This window comes from Ammodytes marinus (assembly GCF_949987685.1).
Source record: "Ammodytes marinus genome assembly, chromosome: 3".
Lineage (NCBI taxonomy): Eukaryota > Metazoa > Chordata > Actinopteri > Uranoscopiformes > Ammodytidae > Ammodytes > Ammodytes marinus.
In genome coordinates, this window is record NC_137232.1 from 17489012 (window position 1) to 17514624 (window position 25613).

Below are 25613 nucleotides of genomic sequence, written 5' to 3' on the forward strand. Positions count from 1 at the left end.
GGACCTCTACTTCTACCTCCTCTGTATTCCCTCCCTATATTACCCCTGTGTAAAGGTTCCATTTGAATTCATGTCACACAAAAGTCCCACAACGTACCCCTGTGCGATCCCCCTGGATAATTGGGTTGAAAGCTTCTTCTCTGCCCTCCGTCCACTTTCCCTTGGTCTAAATAAATAAATAAAAAGACAATGGCTCGGCGGCTTTTCTGAAGACTGAGTGAAGAGATGAGGGAAGCCCGGAGCGCGGGGACCAGTTATCCCCTACTTATAATCCCAGCCCTCCCCGCCATTGTCCCCGTCGCGGCGTGGAATTTACATAAGGACCTGTGGTGCATGCCCTTAAATTAGCCCTCCTCAAGCGTCTTCAAACATCCTCCAACAAGCTCAGTCCCTTTTATCCTTCATAGGAATCATGCGTTCTTTGCATGGATGGACACAGCTCAAGCTGAAATTCCTGAAGTGCTACTCCGTGGATTAGATTTATTGTAGATCAAATGATCATAAAGATCTGTTTGAGTACACACAGCAGGAGAGAGTCAGAGCAACCTCCACTTTGAACTGTAAATTAGGTATTATTTACTATGTCCCCTCATTGGTATGGAAGAGGCATCCTGTTCTCAACACAATTTGAGAGATTAATGTCTCACAATTTGTTTGTGTATCTCCAATAATGGAAACAACACAGTTTGTAATGTGTTGGTGTTGTGTGTTTGACTGAACACTATACAGGGGTGAGAGGCTATCTCTGTGATGAAATGCCTACCTGAGGGGGATTTGATACCACAGGCCACAGTTGTTCATCAGACCACCCACTGTTTGATATTTTGTGCCAGCTCCTATCTGGTTGTGTGTGTAATGGTGTGTATGTGCATATGCCAGCAGAGTGAGGCAGTGTAACACCCCTGTGAGCTCTCACATGTGAATGACACCAAGCTTCAGGGCATTCTGTCTCTGTTTGTTCTGCTACCTCCACAGGGACCTCCATTAGCTCCAATTAGCTTTCTCTTGTGCTTGCCTTGTCAGATGAAGCTGCACATCCCATTTAAATAGCCACGATGAGAACTGTATATATTCACGTTGTGTTGGTTACACAACTTAAAGGTGGAGTCAGCGATTCTGGTCAACGTTTGTCAAAATCAATTTTTGTCAAAATCAGTGAATATCTCCTCACATCAGCTTCATGTCCCTACTACCGACCGGTGAACAATAAAATCGGTCTTAATACACAGCCTAGACTGTGTAAACAAGTACTGTATGCAAACAAAGGGGGCCCGCTATTGCTAGCAACATGCCCTTTTACAGAGCCTAGGCTGTGTATTAACTAACTAATATAATAATTTTTTTCAGCGCACACATAGCACAGGTTGCACATCGTGAGAAGATATTGACTGATTTTGACGAAAAGTGATTTGGGGAACAAGCATTCTCTAGAATTGCTGACTGCACTTTGATAAAAAAAACATTAAAACAAATGGTGAACCTAAACATTTAGTCATTCCAGTTCAACAGTAGCCAACGCAACCATTCTCTTCCTGAACGGTTTCCTCTCTTTTTTCTTCAGTGCTGCGAGATGACTTCAGACAAAACCCTACTGACGCGGTGGTGGCAGCAGGAGAGCCAGCGATCCTTGAGTGTGTTCCTCCCAGAGGCCATCCCGAACCCACCACCTTCTGGAAGAAAGACAAAGTGCGAATTGACGACAAGGATGACAGGATCACAGTGAGTGACTCTTTTGACTACTTCTATGACAAACTGTTTTGGTGTGATGTTGGGCTGAGAAGGAAAAAAATCACAGTCAATGTCTATTCTGAAGTTTAGTTTTTACAAAATACATCATGCAAATGGAAGAGATAAAGGCTTGATAGTGGAGATTTAAAAAAAATATGGTATCCATGTATGTCTGTAAAAATCGTTTTTCCTTCTTTAGATTCGAGGAGGGAAGCTAATGATCTCCAACACGAGAAAGAGCGACGCTGGCATGTACATCTGTGTGGGAACCAACATGGTGGGAGAGAGGGACAGCGAGACTGCACAAGTCACAGTGTTTGGTAAGCTTTATTTCTCCACATTCTCCTTTGTTTTTTTAACTCAGTGATTTAACAGAGCTACATCCATACAATGTTAATGTATTATTCTCAGTTACGGTTTAGTTCCCAACTCAGGAAAAATCTCTAATGTTTGTCAAGGTTCAAATTGGAAGTACTTTTAGGGCATCTGTTTTTTTTTCAGTTTATTTTAAATTGCATATAAACACACTTTTGGTGCCATTATTATGATAATGTGTCCACATAATTTTCATAGAAGATTTCATAGATTAACTGAATATTTAAACAAAAGAACATAGTGACTAGACCTAAGAGGCCACAGTGTTTTTATAACAATGCACGCACTGTATATTCACACACTGGCATCCGCCCATTGCATTACATGATAAAGTGATCTGTTCCACTCCTCTGCAGAGCGACCAACCTTCCTCCGGAGGCCCATCAACCAGGTGGTCCTGGAAGAGGAGCTGGTGGAGTTCCGCTGCCAGGTACAGGGAGACCCTCAGCCAAATGTACGCTGGAGGAAAGATGACGTGGATGTTCCTCGTGGGAGGTACGTACACCCACTAGATTAATCTCCAAAAAAAATGTTTCTTTAGACAGTGATTAGATAACGGCTCACAGCAGCAAACACTTTGCCCTTCCTTCCTTCTTGCCATATATGAGCAATGTTTTCTACTGTGTGTGTGTGTGTGTGTGTGTGTACACCTATGCCTACCAGTTAGTGTAGCACTGATGTGACAGGCTGCACTTAAAGGTGGACTCAGCGATTCTGGCAAATGGTTCTTGTCAAAAGAAGTACCTGTCTGTACTTTGTGTGCGCCTTAAACATATCTGGTGTGAATACACAGCCTAGGCTCTGTAAACTGTCATGTAAACAAAGGGAGCCCACCATAGCTAGCAACATCCCAGTTTATTGATTATTTTCAGCTTGCACATAGTTTGTATAGGGAGTGGATACAGAGGAAATGTGATTTTGACAATTTCAGTCCAACTTTAATGCAAAGCAGCTGTGAAGGCATTGATGTAAGTGTGAGTGACTCTTTCAACCTAATGATTACTCACTCCGCATACTCTCACCTGACCTGGGTGCCAGGGGGGCATTACATAGCGCTCATAGGCTGTACACAATTCACATAACACATTCAGGATTGACTGACTCCACCCGTGGGTGTACCTAGAAGGCGGCTCCCACAGCCATAACAAGGGCTAGACAGTGTCTCTTGTCAAAGAAGGGGTCCGCATGAAGACGAACAGGTATCGAGCTAGACAATTAAAATGGAGTGACAGGTTCAGTGGGCAGGGAGGCTGAAAGGTAGGCGAGCATAAAAAAATCTGGCACCTTGAAAAGCAAAGAGGTTGAGAAAGAAATATAGAATGACAGGAGATACAACTAAATAGGGTATAGTAGCTGACATAGCACTTAAGTGTCTGTATACAGGTGGTGGTGCTCAGGTGAAAATCTTGGCACGGACACTTTGGAAAACTGTAAGATGATCGCTCCCGCCCTTACACACTTAACCCCCTTCAGTCTGTATACCATCGCTGACATGATGTGTTCACTGCCAGTTGCAAAATAAAGAGAGACTGAAAAAAGAAAAAAGCGTCAAAAGTGTAATTCACCAAGAAGCGCTATAGCAGCATTGCCAGCTACAGTCCGTCTCACTGTCTGATGAGATAGTGATACTGTTCTTGTCCGGCCCTGTACGTCGGCCTGTTGTCGGCCTGTTGCGTCACCTTGAGTCACTGGCCTGCACAGTCAACAGCGGTGGCATTGTCAGTAGTGGCCTTCAAAGAGACCTGCGTTGTGTCCCCCATCCGGCTAGCCAGTCACACACTGCTTGGATCAACCTCATAAAAAACACATACACTCAGTGGGCCCGACATGTCTCAAGGCTAGAGAGCTGCAAAGAGCTTAGTGCGTGGGCGGGTTTGTTTGTGTCTGATAAGGATTTGGTTCACTGGGCAGAAGGGGACACAAGCGCCGTGCCAAAGCAAACACATAAAAGTACTTCACTCATGTCTTTGATAGGGGGGGAGTTAGTTCTGGAAAATGAGTTCATTTTGTACAGTAATTAAAAGATTTATAACTGGGTGTAGGATGAGTGTCATGTGCCAGCCCCCTTGCAAACTGTACCATCCCTTTTGAAGTTTGACCTTATTTGGATATGGAAGAGGAACTTAAACACATGAAAAAAAGACACTGCCAAAATGATAAGCAATAACCACTGCATTGCAGTGTTTCTAATTACAACCTGAGAGCTTTTGTTTTCCTCGCTATATTTAATTCTCCGGTTTTGCTTTGAAGCACAAAGTAAGCGTGAAGACTGCGATATTCTAATTCTGACATTTTCTGTTTCCTTTGTTGCGTGCCAAAAAGAAGACTCCTCATATTGTTAAGTGACAAACTGTTCCTGCTTTCTGCACTGCTTATCCTCAGTTAATAAACATCAAACAAAGCCTCTCTCTGACTGACAGAAGCATTGTTTAAAATCCCACTTTGAGTATGGTCTCCAGTTTGATAGCTGGCCAGTGCTGTAAAGAAATATAAATTAAAAATTATATAATATTAACGCATATTTATCACACTGTCGTAGTTGTATCAGCACAGACAAAGCACTTCTATATTCAGTCGGGAGGGGTACTTTGGAAGAAAAAGGTTACACTGTCCTTATTATTATGATAAGCTGTAGCATGAAGGAGACTTAGTAAGTCCGCGCCCTCTTTATCATCAAAGTGTTTTGATTTGTCTTTGCTGGTCCCTTTACATGGCGCCTGTGTCTTTCTGTTGGTGCTTGTACATGTGAAACTTCTATACTTGGAATAATTGCAAATGGAGCCTCAGCTGAGTAAACAGGTCTTTAATATGCTTAGTGGCTCCAGAAGCCTTGCAGGCAAACACACACACACACTGGCACATAGACATAAACCACGCCAGGATGGCACTGGTTTCAGTCTCTGTGGGATAGGGGAGGAGATGGAGACAGCACACGAATGGTTTCAATTAGAGAACAAAGACAATTGTGCAGCTCTTCCACCTGTGTGTGTGTGTGTGTGTGTGTGTGTGTGTGTGTGTGTGTGTGTGTGTGTGTGTGTGTGTGTGTGTGTGTGTGTGTGTTTGATTGTGTTCGTAAAACCAGACCTAACAACCTTATCTACTCAAGGAGACATCTCGGGGCGTGGGTACCACAATGCAATACAATAGATCAGGGGTTTTCAAAGTGTGAGAGAGTGAGCCCCCCTCAGAGAACAAATTTCAGCTGTGCCCCCCCCCCCCCCCCTCCCTCAAAAAAAAGTTCTAAACCCCTGTGTGTTTTGAAAGATCTTTTAATTATTTTACACATTTTAAACAACTCTGTTCCTATTTTACACATTTTAAACATATTTTGTGTTTTGCTTTTTTAAAATCCATTTGAACATCTTAATCAAGTGGTTTAATCCTGCTTCCTTTAAGCATGGATAGTAGTGACTGAGTGTGCAGCGGAGTGAGAGAGATAGGCAGACAGACTTGCCCAAATTATTGACTATTGTTAAATGTCCTTCACACACCCAGTGTTTTTTTCGCTAGTGCCTCCAATGTCCAGCTGGGTGAAAATAGTAGCCACCTGAGCACCAGACCCTCCAATGGGGGTCCGGGGGTATGCCCCCCCGGGAGATTTTTTTTTTACCTTTTTAAAGTGAAATGCATGAATCTGATGCACTTTGAGAGGAAAATTAAGAGGCTAAATATGAGGAATTTTGTGTGAACAAATAATTTGGAGACACTGGGTCGGATGAATTAGAAGCTATTGAAGAAAGACAAAGAATTTTCCATAAAAATATTAATTTAAAATAAAATATTATGCAGGGTCCTCTGGGTTGGGCTTGGTGCTCTTTTTTTACGGGACATATTTCTCTGTAATATAGTGAATGCATTTAAATGCAGTGAGAGGAACGAAGCAGAAGAACTCTTGTCCAGCTATCTTTATTTCCACAGACAAGGCTGAAATAGGCGATATGATCTGATTCCATTATTAGGCTATTAACTATCTAGACCAAAACATTGTATTACTTTTTTTGTATGATCACTTACATTTGCTAAGTATGATGTTAATATCAAAAACACAAACTAATTTTTATTTTATTTTATTTTTTTTCACATATTCATCCGCGCCCCCCCCTGCCATAACTCCGCGCCCCCCACAGTTTGAAAACCACTGCAATAGATACATTCTAATTTTACAGTATACATGTCCCTGTGAAAACACCCAATAATAGCCACATATACATGTCAAGGAACAGCTGGTGTAATATTGCTACAGGTGTCTTAATTATTTAAATAAATAATTATTATAGTGTTAATGTTATCGAACCATCATATGGTTATTTCTGAATTCCTTCTACACCTTTACTTTAAGGAGAACACTGGCGTATGTGAGGGGAAAGTGTTAAATACATTTGGTCCACCACACATAAAATTAGTTATAGCAAGGCAGACTATGGCCAAGACAGAATAATTACCTGTGGCTGAAATTAGATCAGCTCATTTGTTGAGCTTACTCTCATAATGGCTTTTTTTTTCTTTTATCATTGTAGCTCCCATATAAGCCTGTATGTTGCCATCAGGACAGAAAAAAATAGTTCAGCTTTTTCTATTGTCAGACAAAACTCTTAACTGTACACTGCGCTAATGAAAGTGTGCCTTAAAACAGTATTTAATTGGGGCTTCAATTATAACCGGAGGAGAAGGCGAAAAACCACACATATGTGCCTTAGTTGATATTAAATGCACTGTCCACCAGCGCATGTTCTATTACAAATATCCAACCTCCCCATGAGAAATAAATCGGGTTTATCACGTTTATTCCTTTTCTCAATATACATAGGATTAGATTTCCAATGGTGGAGTGGTATGTCTTCCCCGAGGAAAATCTTTGGCATGTGCTGCACGTGTCATGAAAACACTATAAAAACTCTGGTTGAGTTGTATCTTATTTTAGGTGTAACAAATACAAAGTGTATCTACAAGTGCGCTTCCATAACGATACATTACACCCTCCACAGTTGGTTATGATTAGACAGGCTAATGTATTATTTGTAAAAGAGTCTTATGTTTGGATTAATATCAGTATCGGATTAATATCCGTCTGTTAGGAATTTCTCTGCAGAATCTTGGTGGAAAAGCACACCGTAGCTGCTCCCACATCAGAGAGCGCTTTGTGTGTCTCCAAATGGAAAAGCTTCTGCATTATGAGTCTATGAATCCCAGTGAAACATACTTGGGGAGTGTTTGTTATCGCCACCTGCCTATACCAGCTTAGTGTGTGGCCGATGTCTCTCTCCCTCCTTGTTTGCTCTGGACCCTTGTGCCCTCTGCTGTGCCTTATCACAGCCCCTTTGGTCTGGCAGTATATCTGTATTCAGACCCCCCTGTCCCTGCTGACCTCCCCCTGCAACATTCAGCAGAAAAAAACCTTTATTTTCAACTGTGTGTGTGTGTGTGTGTGTGTGTGTGTGTGTGTGTGTGTGTGTGTGTGTGTGTGTGTGTGCGCGTGCGTGCGTGTGTGTGTGTGTGTGATAGAGGTGTGTGGGTCATTCTATTTGAAAGAGCTGTTAAAGCTAGTGTGACAGGGGCGCTTGCGTTATGCTGACCGTCCAGTTTCGGGGATTTCTCACCTCCACAACTCAGCAGAATGAGAAATACGGCAGGCTGCGTTTCCTGTCTCCATTACTCCCCCTGATATATAAGTGGATACATCTGGTATTTATGAGAGCGCGTGTGGAAGGGCAGGGTTGGAATGGCAAAAAGGATGAGCAGGGTTATATTTTATCTTAAAAGGTTAATTCAATATTTTGTTAAGTAAGGTGAACAAAAAATGATTCACTCATTGAATTAAAGGTGGAGTCAGCGATTATTTTTGTCAGTACCAGTAAATACTCCCCACGATCCGCTACCTGTCTGTACTGTATGCAGTACTGCGTTAAAAAAAATAATTCTGGTATTAATACACAGCTTAGATTCTGTAAACTGGTATGTAGAGAAAAAAATTGTAAACAAATGGGGCCCACTGTAGCTAACATACCCGTTTACAGAGTATAGGCTGTGTATTAACACTGGACTTTTTTTTCCCCTTTTCGTGCTTGAAATACATACACAGGTAGCGGATCATGAGGAGATATTCACTGATTATCAATGATTATTATTCAACAAGCATTCTCCCGAATCGCTGACTCTACCTTTATTGTTCAACAAAGAAAAGACTGCACTGCTGCTCTCACTGTAGCACCAATATATATATAATACGCCTTTAAAAGACAAAAAAGAACCCCAGCCTTAGCATAAGTGTTAACATATTGCCAACATGATATTTGATTAATGTTGAACAATGATGATTTTCAGTGTGACTGTTGGAAAGGCCTGGCCCTGTATAGGTGTGGGAGGTGCTCTGGCTAAGGGCCTTAAACAGAAGGCAGATGAGAAGCGATAGTGGTTAATTGATTCCCTCTCATGGGTGACAAGGCCTGGGCAGGTAGACTCCAGCTCTTTTGATCAGGATGAGGTAAAGCAGGCAGTCAGATGGTGTGAAACTAGATCAGACTATCAGAATGAAATGAAGCAGAGAGGGGACATTGTGTCACAGCAGACAGACCGGAGAGCGGGCTGGCATTAGGCCTTTCGCTGTATCTTGATTCTGACTCATGTGTTCAGGTTTGGCACACAACCCCTGTCTATTGCCAGTCCAATTTACATGTGCACACAGTGGCCTGTCAGATAAGATCCTCTCAGGTGGGGTCATTTTGTGGATAACAGTACACACACACACACACACACACACCGCAGTTGTCCATACGAACAAGAGATAAGATGTTCTTAATGTGGGCGAATTGGCACAAGTCTGAGGGTGGAACACGGGTGAGTGTGCTCCAGACTGACAGTTTTCAAGGCAAATCCTGTGAGATGTAATGCTTTCAAAGTGTGTCCATTAAAGTTTTTATCTTTGCACAGCCTTTCTTCATGCAGCGAACACATCACATTGATGACCCAGAAAAATGCCTCTTTGTCTTGGCATTTGCTTACATCACTCCTCATCTCCCTGCATGAGCCAATGACTCTGTACATGTGTGGATACGTGTTGGATGATTATATACTTTGTTCTCTGTCTGAGTGTGTGTGTGTGTATGTGTGTGTGTGTGTGTGTGTGTGTGTGTGTGTGTGTGTGTGTGTACTGTGTGTTCAGTGTGCCTTTTTCTTGTTGAAAATGAGAGAGAGAGTCCAATGAGTTTTAGCTTGGCTCTCCCATCCTTTCTCCACAGCCTTTCTACATGTGCAATTACATTCCTCCTCTAATAGAGAACAGAGCTTTAACCCAATTCAGTCTCAATAAAAGAGCTACTGTTCCCTCTATGTGTGTAGCGACATGTGTGTGTGGCCACAACTACCTCTTACCCCTGAGTATTTCCTCTCATCTTGTCATCTAGCTGATTCCATATGGGAAGCTGATTACAGATTGATTGGGCTCATGTTTCCCACTAATACGTAATGGAGCAGCCCTAGGATCTGTTTGAGAGATGGATAGAGACGATACAAAGAACAGTAAGTGTCAAGTTATCTGGGGTTGATGTTAAACGTGCCTGCCACACTTGACATGGCAGGGATGGAAGAGAGGACGCAGGACAACTCAAATCTTTATCCGTAGTTTTTATTTCACATGAATTTTGCAACATGCCTTTTAAATTAGGATTTGTGATTAGGTTGAAAACCTTTAGTAACAAAAGAGAAAAATGAAATCAAGTTAGTTTACAACAAACAATCAAAATGCATAATCTAACATTTAATTTAAATCCAAAATAAATCAGTAAGATATTTACCACAATTATATAATTACAATATATATATTCCCATTATATATAATATTATACTATACAATATTCACCATGAAATACATTACATTATTTATGAATTAATCTATTTAATCAGTAGGTATATATATATAAATCACAGTGCATTTTTGGCATCAATGATCTCCCATGCAAACATTTCCACCATGTGCGCCTCCAACAAATGTGCCCAGGACGTCACTAAGGACGACTGCGCCGCCCGATGCGCTCTCACATAAAAGACGTGACAAAGTGAAAAAGTGCCAGACCCCTGCGCACTGTGCAAATTATACTTTGGTGCAAAAACAGAAAATACATACCAATGCGTGCTCTCGCGTTCTTCCGTGCACAAACCCTTCACCTCCCGACCGGAAACAGCAGACCTTTATTAACTCACCCGTGCGCACTCACCTCACGTGCTGCAATCAAGCTAAGTGCCGCCCGGTGTGATCACAAATGAAAAGAGTTTTGTACACAGAAAACCCGCCACCACTGATATGTTTTAAGCACCACAAAATCTAAATCTAACTGTGACTTTTGTCTTAACAGTAAGCATGTTGTCCAGTAGGTGCAAACATGGGTTATCCAAATTGGAACAGCTCTGTCATGCAGATATCAGCCTCTGGGAAACTGTATGGTACTTAACTGTAACAGTATTAAACTTGACTGTTAGCATTTCTATCTGTGTATCTTGTGAAAAATGTAACGCTTAATTTGTGTGATTTGGATCTAAAGAAAAAAGGAATGTAAAACTACATTGTACATGGGCCACACACTGAGCTGGTATATTGCGTATTTTGACCAATACAATTGACAAGTGACATAAGTCAGTGAAATGTTGCAAAATCAGTGCTGTAGCAACCAACTTCCTAAGTTAAACATTGCATTACCTCTACAGTATGTTGACACAGAGTTGGTATAAGGGTAGTGTGATTGAGAGTTGTTCACTTGCTCCCATCATAGTTTGTTAGGCAGTCATGGTTTTTCCCTAAGCCCTAACTTGTCCTTGCCACTCTTTCGCTCATCTCCACCTCCCTCAGCAAGTCAGAAGTTCATGCTCAGCTCCCTACTGTAGCCGGAGGGCAGAGTATGGGAGAGTTCTCTTTCTATTAGCTTGTTTGTTTTTCATCTGGCAACAGACTTGTGCCAAAAGGTGCTGTCTCATTCCTTTTGGATGCTGCTCACTCAGTTGCAACAATAAATGCTTTATTCACGTCTCCCCCGCCATTACCTGAACTGTACATCCCCTCTGTTTGGAACAAAGCGTTCAGTCATGACTCAGTCAAATAATCATTATGGCTTCTTAAGTACCTGTGTGGAGAGGAGGAACTGGCAGTCAAAGTTGAGGAATGTGCTTCAATAAAGCTGGCTTTGAATGCTTGCTGGGGAAATGTCATAACAGCAGGTGAAAAAAACAAGACATGTGATAGACAGGACAGATTAGTTCTGCAGCTGCCAATGGCACAGAGCCATCAGTACACCTGATGGTCCAGCACAGGGGTCTTTCCCACTCAGAGGGGAATAGACCATAGCATACTGTTACCTTAAATTCACATCAGAATGTATCACTGTAACCACCAAGTGTGGATTTACACATACACTGTTATCCGCCTTCATATTGTGTGCAATTGTGTAATTTTTAACAAACACCCTGGAGACACCATAACAAAAAAAAAATGAATGTGTCATCTGTGTAGACAAAAGCATAATGTATCCTTTGTGCCAGAGAACTCTATTGTCGTCCAAAAGCTATTAAAAACTCATAAAAGAGTCATGCTGCTGTTGCACTGTGTGGCATTTTTCCTTCATTACAATAAACATGGCCACTGTTGTTTGTTCTAAAACAACTCTGACTGCATATTCAGCATCTAAGGGTTAGCTCCAGGTTGGCCGCTGCTCTTGGTTCTTTTATGTGTTTTTAATAGTTGTTGGACTACAGCTTTTATAGAACAGAGGCGTGAGCTGTGATATAAAGGGTAATATAACTTCAGGCGTGCCCTTTTTAAAGCCCCTATGTGCGTCTGAAAAATTCTGACTTTGGGGACTCCAAGTGGTGGTATTAAAAAAGACACTGTGACAGTACACATATTTAAAGGTTGAGACCTAGATGTTCAATGTTATTTCGGCAAACCTATAATTTGAATGATAAATGTATAGAAATGCTGCACAGGAGTCAACACAATGTGTGAAGCACTAATAGAGTGGTCCTTTATCTGTTCATCGTCTGTGAGTGACAGACTGCGGACAGCAGAAGGTTGTCAGGCTGACAGACCACCAGCACATAGCCACCACCGCCACCCCCTCTAACACACGCCTCACACACACTGCCAGGCCAGCACCCCCTTCAATTACACACTGGAACAACAAACCACAGCAACATTATCCTCCTGTCAACTGCCATATAAGTCATACAGGTCTGGGCCCACCTACAAACACACACAAACTAAAACATTTGACTACTGAAGTGAATTTGAAATTAGGGACAACTGTATCCTCGTATAGTTTCTGTATTGATTTAGTCAGTTGCTTTACACATCTTTATATAAAGAGCCGTACATATTCTTATTGTAACAAGAAGAAGTACATCTCTTTATATAATTAGTGTTACAATACATACTTGCATGTGTATTAGATACACAATGGAATATTTATGTACATTCTCAGACACACACAAAAAGCACCGAATATGGTCTCAACATATCTACACATAGAGAGAGAGAAAGAAACATGTCATGAATATTGAACAAGTGTTGCGGGTTCCAACTCAATGCACACCTATCTGCGTGCTGTGTGTCATTGTTGAATAATTGATCCTCCTCCTCGCAATCTCCATTTGTCAGAATGAAAAGTTGTGCCTCTGTGTCAACTGTCTACTGCCAGACAGCTCTACAGGCATGGGGGGGGGGAAATACTAAAGCACACAGGGTTCATGTTTTATCTAAATTTATATTATTTGCATTTAATGCTAAACAGGCTACTTTAATTTAATGATATCGCATTTTTTTTGTCGACAGGTATGAGATCAAGTATGACAAGGATGACTATGTGCTGAGGGTGAAGAAGGCTTCGGTTACAGACGAGGGCACGTTCACCTGTGTGGCTGAGAACCGCGTGGGCAAGCTGGAGGCCTCCGCCTCGCTCACAGTCAGAGGTACGGAACACCTTTTGTTATTTTTTTTTTTTTCCACCTTTGCTCGCACGAAACAACACGTAAGAGAAGTCACGGCCCACTGCGGGTTATTGTATTCGTATAAAAGAACAAGGCTTAGATTGGCAGTTTACTCCATAGGGTTCCCCTTTCACGCAAATAGCAAAGCCCACGATGCTGACTCCCACAGTCAAGAGAGATGTAGACAGACTATGAATCTGTTTAATTATTTACATTTCCAAGTGCGGCATCGACACACTCTGCCACCCTCCCCCCATGTCATGGGGGTCTGCTATAGCCACGCTACACCCTCCATGCTGTAACCACCCAGTCAGCAAAGCCATTTCACAGATTACTGGTGCACACCGCCGGTCCCACACCTGGGGTTTGCAAGGTTAATAAAAACATTCTAACCATAATTTTCCCCTCTTTTCACCACTCTTCTTCCCATTAAACCCAAGTGTGTAAGGTCCTTGTGGACCGCTTTAGAGGCACACAGGGGGGCCAGAGGGAGTTAAAACAAGGTCTGGCTTGACTGCTCTTTTTATTCTTTTGTGGAAGATAGCGTTAAAGATAGTAGTTAAAGTAGCAACTTAATGTTTTACTTGCCGGTGAGGACACATACAGTAACACAAACGAAACACTGGGGAACCACAACCTGCACCGACTCATCTTGATAGAGGGTGGGGTCCAGTGTCTGGCTGTAACCCACACGCTCTCTTCATTTAGTCTTTGAAATGCTCTCTCCCTATTTCTTACTCTGTTTTTTTCTGCTCTGTCCATCAGCACGTAGAATTGTAGATTTCATTACCGCAGACAGCGAATGTCCAGTAGTGTATTTGTGGCTGTCCCTGTGGGTATTTGAATTCAATTGGATTTTCTATTTTTTTTACCACCAGTGGGCGCTCATACCAGACTGCCCTTATCAAACAGGTGTCTGAGAAACAGAGGCTAAAGGCTTATCAATACAATCATCCTGCTGACAAATGCTACTGGATCCTCATTGCCATGCTTTGTGCCAGAATTGTGTTGGCCCCAACAAAAAACATGTCATTCATTCTGACTTTGATTTCCTTTTGTCTTATTTTTATTTTTTGTTTGTTCTGTTCCTCTTCTCTTGTTTTATATGTTCGTGTGTCCGTGTATTCTTTTGTGTATCCACTCCTCCATTGTTGTGTCTCCAGCTCGCCCTGTAGGTAAGTACCCATCCTTCTGATTTGATTCCATCCCGCATGCCCCCCTCCATGCACACTACCGCATCCGACTGCTTGACAACCAGTCACCATTAACTTTATTTGACTAACGGGTGTTACATCACATTGTGTACCCCTGCAATAGTTACGTAGTATGTGTAGATTTTAGCTCTAAGTGAGTTTTTCATTTTTTTTCATTTAACTTTTATTTATCCTCGAGAGACCAATTGAGGGGTGACCCTCATTTACAATGACGTCGAGTTACTAACATCAAAAACACTACTGGCCTAATTACACCACGTTTGTCTATTAATGTACCAACTTGACAGAACTCAGAGACAAAGTGTCATGGAAACACTTTTTTTACTTTTACTTAAATATTAAAAGATTAGATATCCTTCAGTTTCACAATCTAAACAATGACCATACAATAATGAAATAGTCTGTGCCAGGTTAACAATGTTTTGTATATTGTATCAATCTCACTTCATCTCAGCCGGCAGCTGATGGAACTAGTGTAGGTTTTAACGACTCGATTTATCAAGCGTAGCAACTCAAAAGTTGTTTGTGTCTCTCTAAACTGAAGGCTTTATATCTTCTTGGCCCTGTCTTTTACAATGACTGAATGGGCTAGCAGTCTGATAGTCTCAGACATTGTCATCTCATATGGTGCAAGACGTGTTTAACTTGCAAGTCTTGTGTGGCCATCTGTGCATTTCTGGAACACAAAACTGAGTTCTGTTTGTGTTGGACGAGCTTCTTTTTCTTTTGAGTCCGAATCAAATTTTATATTTCCACTATAGATTGTGAAAAAGGTCCATGCAGAACCAAATATGAAACACCTAAGATGTTAAATGATCAGAAAATGTGTATGAATCGGCATTGGTGGAAAATGGGTGATTGAAGAGTAGAAAGAGGAAGAAAGAAGCAAAAAAAAAAAGAAAAAAATTGCCAGGACAAAGGAAGATAGAGGAAAATAATGGTGTGTGGAGACAGGCTTGACTGGCAGAAAAAACCTAGACACTGCCTCAGTGGCAGGACTTTGGTTGCCAAAACAGCAGTAGCCAGTTCTACAATTGTCAAACTGTCAGCTTTCAAGAAGACGGAGAAAATTACACATTCACTCTCCTGCCTGTGGGAAGAGAGAGTAATTGCTGTCGACTTCTGAATAAAATATGATTGAAACGTGGGATTTTTTTAAAGGAGAAGGAAATGCTTCTTAGCTTGTGTGTGCCTGGGTGTACTGAATGGAGGTCTGTCTTGCTGTCCATTTGTTTTTTTTCTAACCCTGACTGCCTGCTGTTTGATGCTGAAGCCCCTTTTCCAAAACAGGCAGAGGTGACTTGTCATGAATTAAATATGGGCATCTGATCATGTGTTTCCTTAGGAGGGTACAGGAAGGAAGTTCTCACATGTCATTAAGGGTCTAGGAATCAAAACAGGGCCAGTGTGAGTTAGCCCCTGAGCCAAGCAGGGGAGCTGTCACACACTGACTTCCTCTTGATTTGTCAGAGGTTTTGATCTAGTTTTCTCTCGGGGGCCTATCTCTCGTTTTTTGAGGTCCAACTCTCTTTCCCGTAGGTATTTTATTCATTTTCCTTTTCCCTTTTCTGAAAGGAGTTCAAAAGCTATAAAATGAGCCCCAAATGAATCTCAGGCTTCCAGGAAAAGCTGAGCAAACTGATTTAAAAGTATCCTTGAAAGAGTAGAGTTAAAGTTTTGACCTGTAATCAGTAGCTCAAAAATGTCATGTGTAATAGGAAACTTGTCTTAGTTGATAAGGGTTGCTAGGTCACAAAAAGGTGTTGGGTACAGTACAGATGATTTGGTTAATTGGGGAAATCTAGCTGGAATTTTTTTTCATTTTTTGATACCTAGCTGCAAACAATCCTCCATACAGGCAAAAAACTATTATAAATCTCAAACACATTCATAGAAGGTTTATCTTATAGTCATAATTATTGAAATAAGATGGTAAACTTGTTTTCCTAATAATTAAATTGAGTTTGTGTGCCACAAGAGCCTATGAGAATAGGACTGAAGGAAACACTGACGCAGAGAGGGGGTAAGAGATAACAAAGGTTGGTGAATTGCTAGTGACCAAGTCTAGTAAGGTGTTAAAGCATATTTTTAGCAAGTAGTTAGTAAGACAGTATGTGGAATGGGACGGTGCATAAGAAGTGAAGGGAGGGAGTCCTTGCCAGAGCATGATTTAAGAGCTCTGTATCAAGCCCAGCGCATTGTGAGAGCCGCAAGATATCCAAGCTGCAGAAGGCCAAACGGGAAGGCAGTAAATCTGTAGCCATCTGTACCATTCCCAACTGTGTGTATCTTTGACAAATACGCACCCCCAAAAAGGGATTACATGGAGAAAGCAGCCAAATGGGAAGAGTTTGGCCTTACTGGAACCAGCTGGCTTGTCTGTGAAAGGACTTACAAAGAAATCAAAAGCAACAGAGAAGGATGCAAGATGTTGCTTTGCTACAATTCCTATTTTTCTTTGTCATTTGAATTTTCCAACTGTAGATATTTCACAATCTTTAATTTTCTTTATCCGAAGAGAATGGCCTCTACTACCCATTGTGTGCACTTGGGATTCCCAGTCTCTAATTTGTTGACTTTTCATTATCTCTGCAGGAACCATGTTTCCTCCCTCTGAGGAACGTGTCGCTGATGTCTTATCTTGGCAAACAATGGCTCTTGTCAACATGGGAATTACAGCCCCAGTAACTACAGGGTGAATAAAAGAGGACAGGTCTTGGGTCATGCTGTAAATCCCCTAAGGTCAAAGTTTAGACATTTTCAGAGATCTAGTTTTGCAGCTGAGGTATTTGTGCTACTATTCATAGAACCTCTGAAACTTCCATTTTAAAATCCATATAAATGTTTGCTTGAACATGTGGAAATGTGAGCGAAGGGTGAGGTGAGCTCCTGCCTCTATTACCTGTCATCAGGAAATGGTCAGGGAGTGAACGAAAAGCTCCGCTGCACACCATAAGATCTAGTATCTAAACTCTAAACTCCTCTCTTCTCTGTATTATTGACCTGCATCTTGACAAGTTGTCAGTCAGACATTTCTCACTTTGTCTCGACCGAGAGTGTGTGACAACTGGTGCGGCTCCTGATGGAGTCATGAATATTGACTGAGAAAGCTTCACACCGCGATTTCAAAGTTTGATAGCTTTTCAAGCCTTCATCCCGCTTTGATGGAGAGGTGTTAGCTTGAAGTGTGGTAAACAGTCTTTTCTGTCTCTCACTCCATTTTTGATACAACTTTGATCAGAAGTACTGAGCCACTTCAGATCTTGCTTTCTATGTAAGATGCATTCTGGATGCACACTAAATCTTACTCTTTCAGACATGATTTAGGCCTATATGTCTGTCCTCATAGTTTTGGATGTTTTCCAGGGCATGGGTGTGTGCCTTTGTGTTGTCTCTGATCCAAATGCCACTGTGACCATGGCTCTTCCCCCTGTGTGAATGCCAATGTGACTGTCATTCATTCAGCCTCAGCCTCACCTGGATGAATGGCCAACCTGGTGGTTACTATGGCAATGACGGCCTTGACTGTCATTGGTATGCTCCCCTCTGTTCAGAGAGCCACTATTTAGAGAGCCAAAGATGGATAAAATGCTCTGCATGGAAAGCTCTGTATGGCACTCCCATTTTGATTTGACCGTGTGGTGGCATATTGCTTGTTTTTTTTTTTGCTTGAAAATTCCCAAGCCCTGGTGTTTGGCCTCACTATGCACCCCTGTTATATTCACACAGTTTTTTTTTCTTCGCTCCTTTGAATTTCAGCTGCGCCCCAGTTTGTCATCCGGCCAAGGGACCAAATTGTGGCTCAAGGCCGAATCGCCACCTTCCCGTGTGAAACCAGAGGAAACCCTCAGCCCGCTGTCTTCTGGCAGAAGGAGGGGAGTCAGGTAAGAGCAACAAACACACTCACACACAATCCAGTTTGTTGATTTTTTTTTTTAAATCTTTTGTATTGCTTTTTCGCATAATTTCTTTCGTGGGAAAATGTATTGCTCTCTCAGTCGGCAGCTTTCACTATCTACTGTGTTTTCTAGTGTTATCAAACCTCAGCACTTTGTTTGGATTCCCTTGGCTGTAGGCACAATTGCAAGATACTTCTGATTCTTCTGCCGTGTACATACACTGTCACACACACACACACACACACACACACACACACACACAAAACATACTGTACACATAGCCCTTCAAACTACACTATCTGCCATCAGTATCTTTTCCTAGAGACACAGATACACCTTTGTTCCCAGGAGCCGCCAAACGACAGTGTGCCTGGTAAAGTGCTAATCGGTTTCCCGTGACCCTGCACTGATAAGAACGATCCTATCCCTCACTCAGGCAGATAACCCATTCAAATACCTGGGTGTCCTCACAACGCTCAACAACACTGCCAATTAGGAGCGTGTTGGGGCTTGTAGATGAGCCAAAAGATATGATTCAACTCTGGCTAAGGTTCAAACGGACAGACACACACACACACACACACACACACACACACACACACACACACTCACGTAGCCTGTAGGCCAACAATTACATTAAAGTTCAGTTGAAGAGTGTACAGAAGTGAGACACATGCTTACATGTTCACACAAACATTGTGTGTAATACTCACCCACTTTACCCCTCACTAATGTGTGACCTAAAGCCTATGACTCAGTAACTCTGAGTCATGTTGTGAAATTGTCCAAATAGAGCAGATTTATATCCACTGTTTGTCTCACATTGTCATTAAGGATGAGCCCTTTTCAAATGAATGCACTACGAACACCTTTGAACAAGCAGGTGCACGTCCGCGCAATCTCAACACTAGTTTCTTCTGTTGTGTTTATCGATGCTTTCAGTACCACACCCAACCTGACGTATATGTGTATGAAGGTGTATGTATTGAGAGAATGTATTTGTTACAGTAATTACATTAAAGAAAAGGTCTAAAAAAATATATTTTATTTGTTACATTAAAGTGATTAAGTGTATTTAACTACAGCTTTTGTATTTTCTGGTTACCTTTGGGTATCACAAGAAAAAAAGGACACCAAAAAAGAAAGAGCTGGATACAGTTTCTGAATAGAAGAACAACAAAGAAGTAGAGGTGATGTTCTTTTCAGAGGTTTTGATCAGTCCTCTGAACCCAAACCCTCCCTTCTCTAGCTATTCTAAAGATGAATGTATTATATTCAGTTCTAAGCTTAGCTCATACGGGGTGGTGAGTGTGGGTAAAAAGAAACAGAAAGGAAAGTAGTAGTCACAAAGTCAAGCGAGAGCAAGAGTCGCCTTCGTAACACAGAGTGGAGCCTCTGGTTTGGCCCTAGAATAACTATGAAACCGAGTCTTCAAAACTGTATACAAAACAGTTTGGCAGTTTGAGTGGTTCGGTTAACACAAGTGATAGATTAAATTGTTCATACTGTAGCTGTAAGAGCCTGAACTGTGTGTACACGAGTCTGCACAATCTTCTTTTTTGCGTGTGTTTAGTGGTGGTGGGTGTATGACATGTGTGTTTTGTCATTATTCCAGGTTGTACCGGTTCCATGTTATCGTTAATTTGCCCGTTTGTTCCGTCCTTCCTCCACAGAACTTGCTCTTTCCCAACCAGCCCCAGCAGCCCAACAGTCGCTTCTCAGTGTCGCCCGGCGGAGACCTCACCATCTCGTCTGTGCAGAGGACAGATGCCGGTTATTATATCTGCCAGGCCCTGACCGTCGCAGGCAGCATCCTCGCCAAGGCTCAACTGGAGGTCACAGATGGTGAGGGGAAACAAACTGACGCGTAACCTCTTCCATGCCAGCACACTATACAGCTACACTACTGCACACACACACACACACACTTTGGCTCCGCTACAAAATGTGTAGCAAAGTTGGTGCATATAAACACAGATGATGCACTTCCAATGTGTGCATGTTTGATTTACTCCCACATGCATTTTAGACAGTTTCCCCCATCAACAGACCTGTTGTTTATGGATATTTGAGTTCAGTTATTCGTGGTTCAACAGCAACAACTTTCTCACCTTGCTGAGTTTCAATGGGAATTTGGCCTTTAACACCCTCGAAGGTAGAGTTATACGAGAAACAAAATGATTATTTTGTTGTTCCATGCGCGGGCATAGATTTCGGCTTGAGTTGGAGAAATGCATGTAAGCGCCCATGACCTTCAGTCACCGTGTTTTTTTCGCAGTACACTCGTTGTTTAATTTTCTTCCTGACACAATTCAATTAAAGTTTTCTACTTTTGCTTTTGGAAAATGTAATAAAGCAATGCCCTTGAGTTCCTTCAACTTTGATGATCGGCGTGTGGGCGAGGTGTGTGAGAGAGAGAAGGAGGGAGGGAGAGATGGAGCAAGAGAAAGAGCTGGGGACATGATTGAGTGAGTGAGTGACAATGGTTTTCTGTGGAATGAATTATGTGGTCCTGTGAGGTGTGGGAGCATCTAATCTGCCCAGCTGTTGTGATGGCAAGATAGACGGCCATCCATATGTCTGTCAAAGTACCGGCTAGCTACTTATTTTTTTTTTACATTTTGTCTGAAGCAGGAAATTGTTCAATGGCACGTACAAAATTGCTATGTCCTTCAGTTGTCTAGACAAATCCTATTTTACAGCCCAATAAACTGGTTTATCAATAGTTAACCTTTTTTATTTGTTTCTTTTATAACTTCCATGTGTGCGCGACTGGTGTTAGGAGAGGTCTTTAAAGAGAGGGAGGGGGAGTAGGAAAGAGTGCAGGAGGGCGAGGGGAGGGGGAGTTCATGGCCGCACCTGCCGCAGTCTCCATGTGATTTACTGCCTCCAGCCCAGACAGACAACAGTATGTGGAGTTCAAGGGGATCTGTAATGAGAAATTCCTGATCCAGAGACCCAAGGCCTCACTGGAGCCTTGTCTCCTCCCTCTGTCACTCCTACATGCCATCACCACATATATCAAGGCACATCATATCTCTTGAGCCCGGCAAAGCCTTATGCCTTGTGTCATGGCTTACTGTATGCTCGTAATAAGGAAGGCTTTGGAATCATTGACGCCACTTTAAAACATCCATTGTGAAACATGGATGCATAACTAATACTTTTACTTAGTTGCAAAACAAAAATCGCTGTAATCTATTTAATGTTGGTTTAAATCTTTAGCTGAAGACAATGGCAAAGAGAAAACTTCTCAGGCGTGTGTGTGTTTATGAGATAGAATAAACTACAGACTAGTGAGTCCCTGTCTATAGCAGCAGGTGCTTTGAATCTTCTTCTTGGCTTAGGGTTTGATTTACATTATCACTCTTTATTTATATAATTGCGCTAGACCTAATACAAACATTCCAGAGGACTGAAACAATAACTTAAATAACAGTAGTGAAATTGATGTACAACATTTGGTTTGTGGTGGATAATATATCAGGCTCCCCACACACAGCTTTTCTCTATCGGTCTGACGTGACCAACAAGCGCGCGCGTGTGTGTGTGTGTGTGGGGAGGGGGTTTGACCATAACACAGCAAAAGTGTTTTACTTGGAATCCCTTCCTTTTTGTCTGATGCAGCCTAGCTGCTACTAGAGGGAGAATAAGGGTGGAAACGAGGGTGTGATAATGTGTTGAAAGGTTACTGAGGTAGACTCGGTAATTAGCCCCTGCAGGTCTGACATCATTAATCCACGCTTTCTAATTAATGCGGGTTGTGTGATGCCAGGGGGACTCCACATTATTCAACTCTAAATATATAAACTGCCTGTGTGCTAGAGTGCTAGGTCTCTCCAAGATCACCTCTGACATACCTACTATTTCATGGAGGTAAACCCACAGGCTTATTCTGGCGCTTTATAACAAATGAATTGGCTCAGGTAAATTATGTTCATCAGCATGAGCATTCATTAAAAGTAAGACTAGAACGGAATATGAAAAGCTAATTTCCCTTGATTATATAATGTTAAAGCTTTGGATACTATTATTCACTCTGTTAAAACCTCATAGGAGTAACATAAGGTGGTTTCAATAAGATGTGCTATTTAAAATTCACCTTTTATTGTCCCCCCTCCCCCTACTGCACATAATGAAGTATTTATCTGAACCACCACTGAGTCAAAAGGCAAGAGTCTCACCGCTCAACTCTACCACAGTCCAGAGTGGTGTATAAAAATAAGGTTACCCCGGCAGTAACTGGAAACTGCTTAGCATCCCTCTGCCACATCAATGAAACTAGAAAAAATGCTACTCAGCTGTTTTTCTGTTCCCCTTGCTTCCTTTGGAAATAAAGGATACGCTCATTGTTCTGTGGTGCAATTACAGGACGTGCAGAGAAAATAGTCCCCTTTACGACGGATAGCCACATCCACCCCCCTTTGCATTTTATGATCAATTCTGTCGCTCAGTTCGTTTTACTGTTAGACGTCAACCATGTGAACTTTACAATAATACGGATAATTGTCTTTACATTTTGCAGTGCTCACAGACAGGCCGCCGCCCATCATTCGCCAGGGCCCGTCCAATCAGACGCTGGGAGTGGACAGTGTGGCCCTGCTGAAGTGTCAGGCCTCAGGAGACCCCATCCCCTCTATCAGCTGGCTGAAGGATGGGCTCAGTCTGCTGGTCAAGGACCCCCGCATGTCCCTGCAGGAGCTGGGCAGCCTTCAGATCAAAAACATTAGGGTAAAACTGAATTTCATTGGTGTTATTGTTCTTTGTTAAGAGCAAAGCAATCGATGTATGCTACTGTGCCAGTATTTTTATTATCACAATAGCTTGGTCAATAACTAGAGTTTAACTGTGATTGTCTATTGTCAGCTCCTTTTATTGCTTCATACTTTGTAACCGCTCTTGTTTTCTCAAAGTGGTCCCTGGCCTTGGTTGTGTATCTGGATTGTTTATACAGTAATATGTATTTGTGTGGTTCTGTTTGCAGCAGGATACAGCTTGTAGGATTCAGTAGGAAGCCTAAGCGTAGCTTTATTAAGGCAAGGTACCATAAAGAGATGAATGAATAGACAGCATTGATTTTTTTTTTTTTAATAGTATCACTTAGTCGCACGGCATGTCCAACCGGTCTCAGCTGTGCAGGGCTGGATGGAGTCCAGCTGTACAATAGAAACATGTATGCACTTACGGATACACACATGTGCACTGCACACACACATACACATTTAGAGTAGATTAAATTTAAAAGGCTCACATCTTCCTTTCTCCACTCAGAGGCCTCGGTGGAATATCTATTACGCTTGACAAAGCTGCCGACCACTGACATGTTATTTAATAAATGGAGGGAAGGCTCGGGGACAAAAACCAACAAACAACCGAAGTTCCCTGAGAGGGATGGACAGACAAGCCAGCTGTCATCGGTCCAGGGGGCTGCAGCAGCCCACCCTAAATTAATTAGCCTGGCTTTGTTGTGGTCGGCAGGACAGTGGGGAAATAAGCAGGGGGAGAGGAAAAGAGATGGAAGGGTGGTGAGTAGAAGATGGAATTCATTAGGAAATTAGCGTCAGCACTTTGAGGCACTCACAAATGACACACACTTTGGCCGGCGCAAGTCTGGCTCGCGAAGTCGCCCCATTACTTCTCAGTTGTTCAGCGATAGGAAGATCACATATATATTCACTCATAGCTACTGCTCTCAGGAGGTGTGAAAAGGAAATGCTCCCCTTCACTTAAAGTGTTATTATTAGAGTCATTCAATTTAGCTGTAACAGTGTCTATGTGTTTATTTGTATTTATATGTTTATACATGTGTATTCTACCAATTGCCAGCTTTCAGATTCCGGGGTCTACACATGTGTGGCTACCAGTTCCAGTGGTGAGACATCATGGAGTGCTTTCTTGGAAGTCAAAGGTACAAGATGGCATAACGTTTTAATGTATTTTATGTACAGAAAATATATATTAAAATATATTTTTCATTGTCAGCTATAGTTTTCTTTAACACATTTTATTTTTCTGTCTCTCCAAATATCCAGAGTCAGGTGGGGCGTTGGTTGTGAAAACCCACGATGACGATGAGCTTCCAGGCCCGCCGTCTAAACCTCAGGTCACTGATGTCACCAAGAACAGTGTGTCGTTGTCCTGGCAACCTGGGATGGTTGGAGCATCGCCTGTCTCCTCGTTTGTCATTGAAGCATTCAGGTTTGTTTTTATACCAGTGACTTCAAACCCTAACTCACTACTTAATAGCTTTGGTTTGCTATGGGTTGCAGGTTCAAATATATTGTACCATGTGAAAAGATAAGACATAATCGAAATTAATAACTTCTTCTTTTTGTCTTGCATTACAGTCAATCAGTGAGCAACAGCTGGCAAACAGTAGCAGATCATATCAAAACCACCCAGTTCACTGTCAAAGGCCTCCGTCCCAACACCATCTACCTGTTCATGGTCCGAGCAGTCAACAGCCAGGGCCTGAGCGATCCGAGCCCCATGTCTGAACCTGTGCGAACACAAGGTAACTAAAACTAACATTCACGTGAAAGGAATTTGTTATCTGGACAGTGTTTACCAAATACACGCATTTCAGAACCATGTCGTAATCACCTTCACTGTTGGACCGTGCTTTTTTTTCTCTTGTGCTGAGTAAAATTACTGTTTCTACTGATAGAGTAAGGTCACTCTGTGCTCCCCTTCAAAGTGTGATACAGCCCCTCTCAGCAATCTGCAGTGAAAAGCTGCACTGAAACACTGCATAACTTCCAGAGGTCAAATTCTCCATCTCTGCCCAGCCCATTAGGGCTACACTTAAGCAATTATGTAAAATAAGCATGCCTACTTTTGGAAGGCTTAACCAAGTTTGTGCTATCCCTGCTATGTTAATGATCGTAACAGGAGTAAATGACTGCCTCCCAACCCAACAGAAGATTTGATTACGGTACTGGACAGACCACAGTCTCCAGATTACATTGATATGATAAATCCCCCAGCAAAAAAAAATAAAAGCCACCTTTTGGCCAAGCTCTGTCAAATGTAAGCCAAGAGTGTGTTTGAAAAAGAGGCGATTCAATTACAGCATATCTCTCTCATGTTCAGGTGAGGTTCTTGAGATGATCTATAGACAGGTTTATTGACAATGACATGCATTGATTACAATGTTTCTTTTTTACTTTTTTATAACTGAGTTTGGCCTAGTTTACCCTATTAGTGTGACCTGTGATTCATGACTGCATTGGGCTGTCTGAATGAGCTTTTTTAGAAATATAGTAGAAAACTATTATTTATTTATTTTTTTTGCCCCCCTTCCTTCCTCTGTGTCTTGTTTCCACCACACTCAGTATCTCATCACACTAGAGTTTTTTTTTTTTTTACATTGCTAAAATGGGAAATGAGCTGGAAAATAGTGTCCATTCATCTCTCCCATCCAATATGT

The 25613-nt window shown here is 42.0% G+C and overlaps 1 protein-coding gene across 1 annotated transcript in view; it reads left to right on the forward strand.

The window, feature by feature from the left end:
* The window catches only part of robo2 (roundabout, axon guidance receptor, homolog 2), a 174248-nt gene that overhangs the window by 109523 nt on the left and 39112 nt on the right, over positions 1–25613 (forward strand). Inside the window, exons 3-13 of the mRNA XM_080053968.1 lie at positions 1562–1719; positions 1928–2048; positions 2460–2598; positions 12917–13053; positions 14235–14246; positions 18045–18169; positions 19858–20029; positions 22710–22915; positions 24011–24092; positions 24217–24382; positions 24532–24698. Coding sequence (XP_079910094.1) covers positions 1562–1719; positions 1928–2048; positions 2460–2598; positions 12917–13053; positions 14235–14246; positions 18045–18169; positions 19858–20029; positions 22710–22915; positions 24011–24092; positions 24217–24382; positions 24532–24698 — 1485 coding nt within the window. The remainder of the gene's footprint in view (positions 1–1561; positions 1720–1927; positions 2049–2459; positions 2599–12916; positions 13054–14234; positions 14247–18044; positions 18170–19857; positions 20030–22709; positions 22916–24010; positions 24093–24216; positions 24383–24531; positions 24699–25613) is intronic.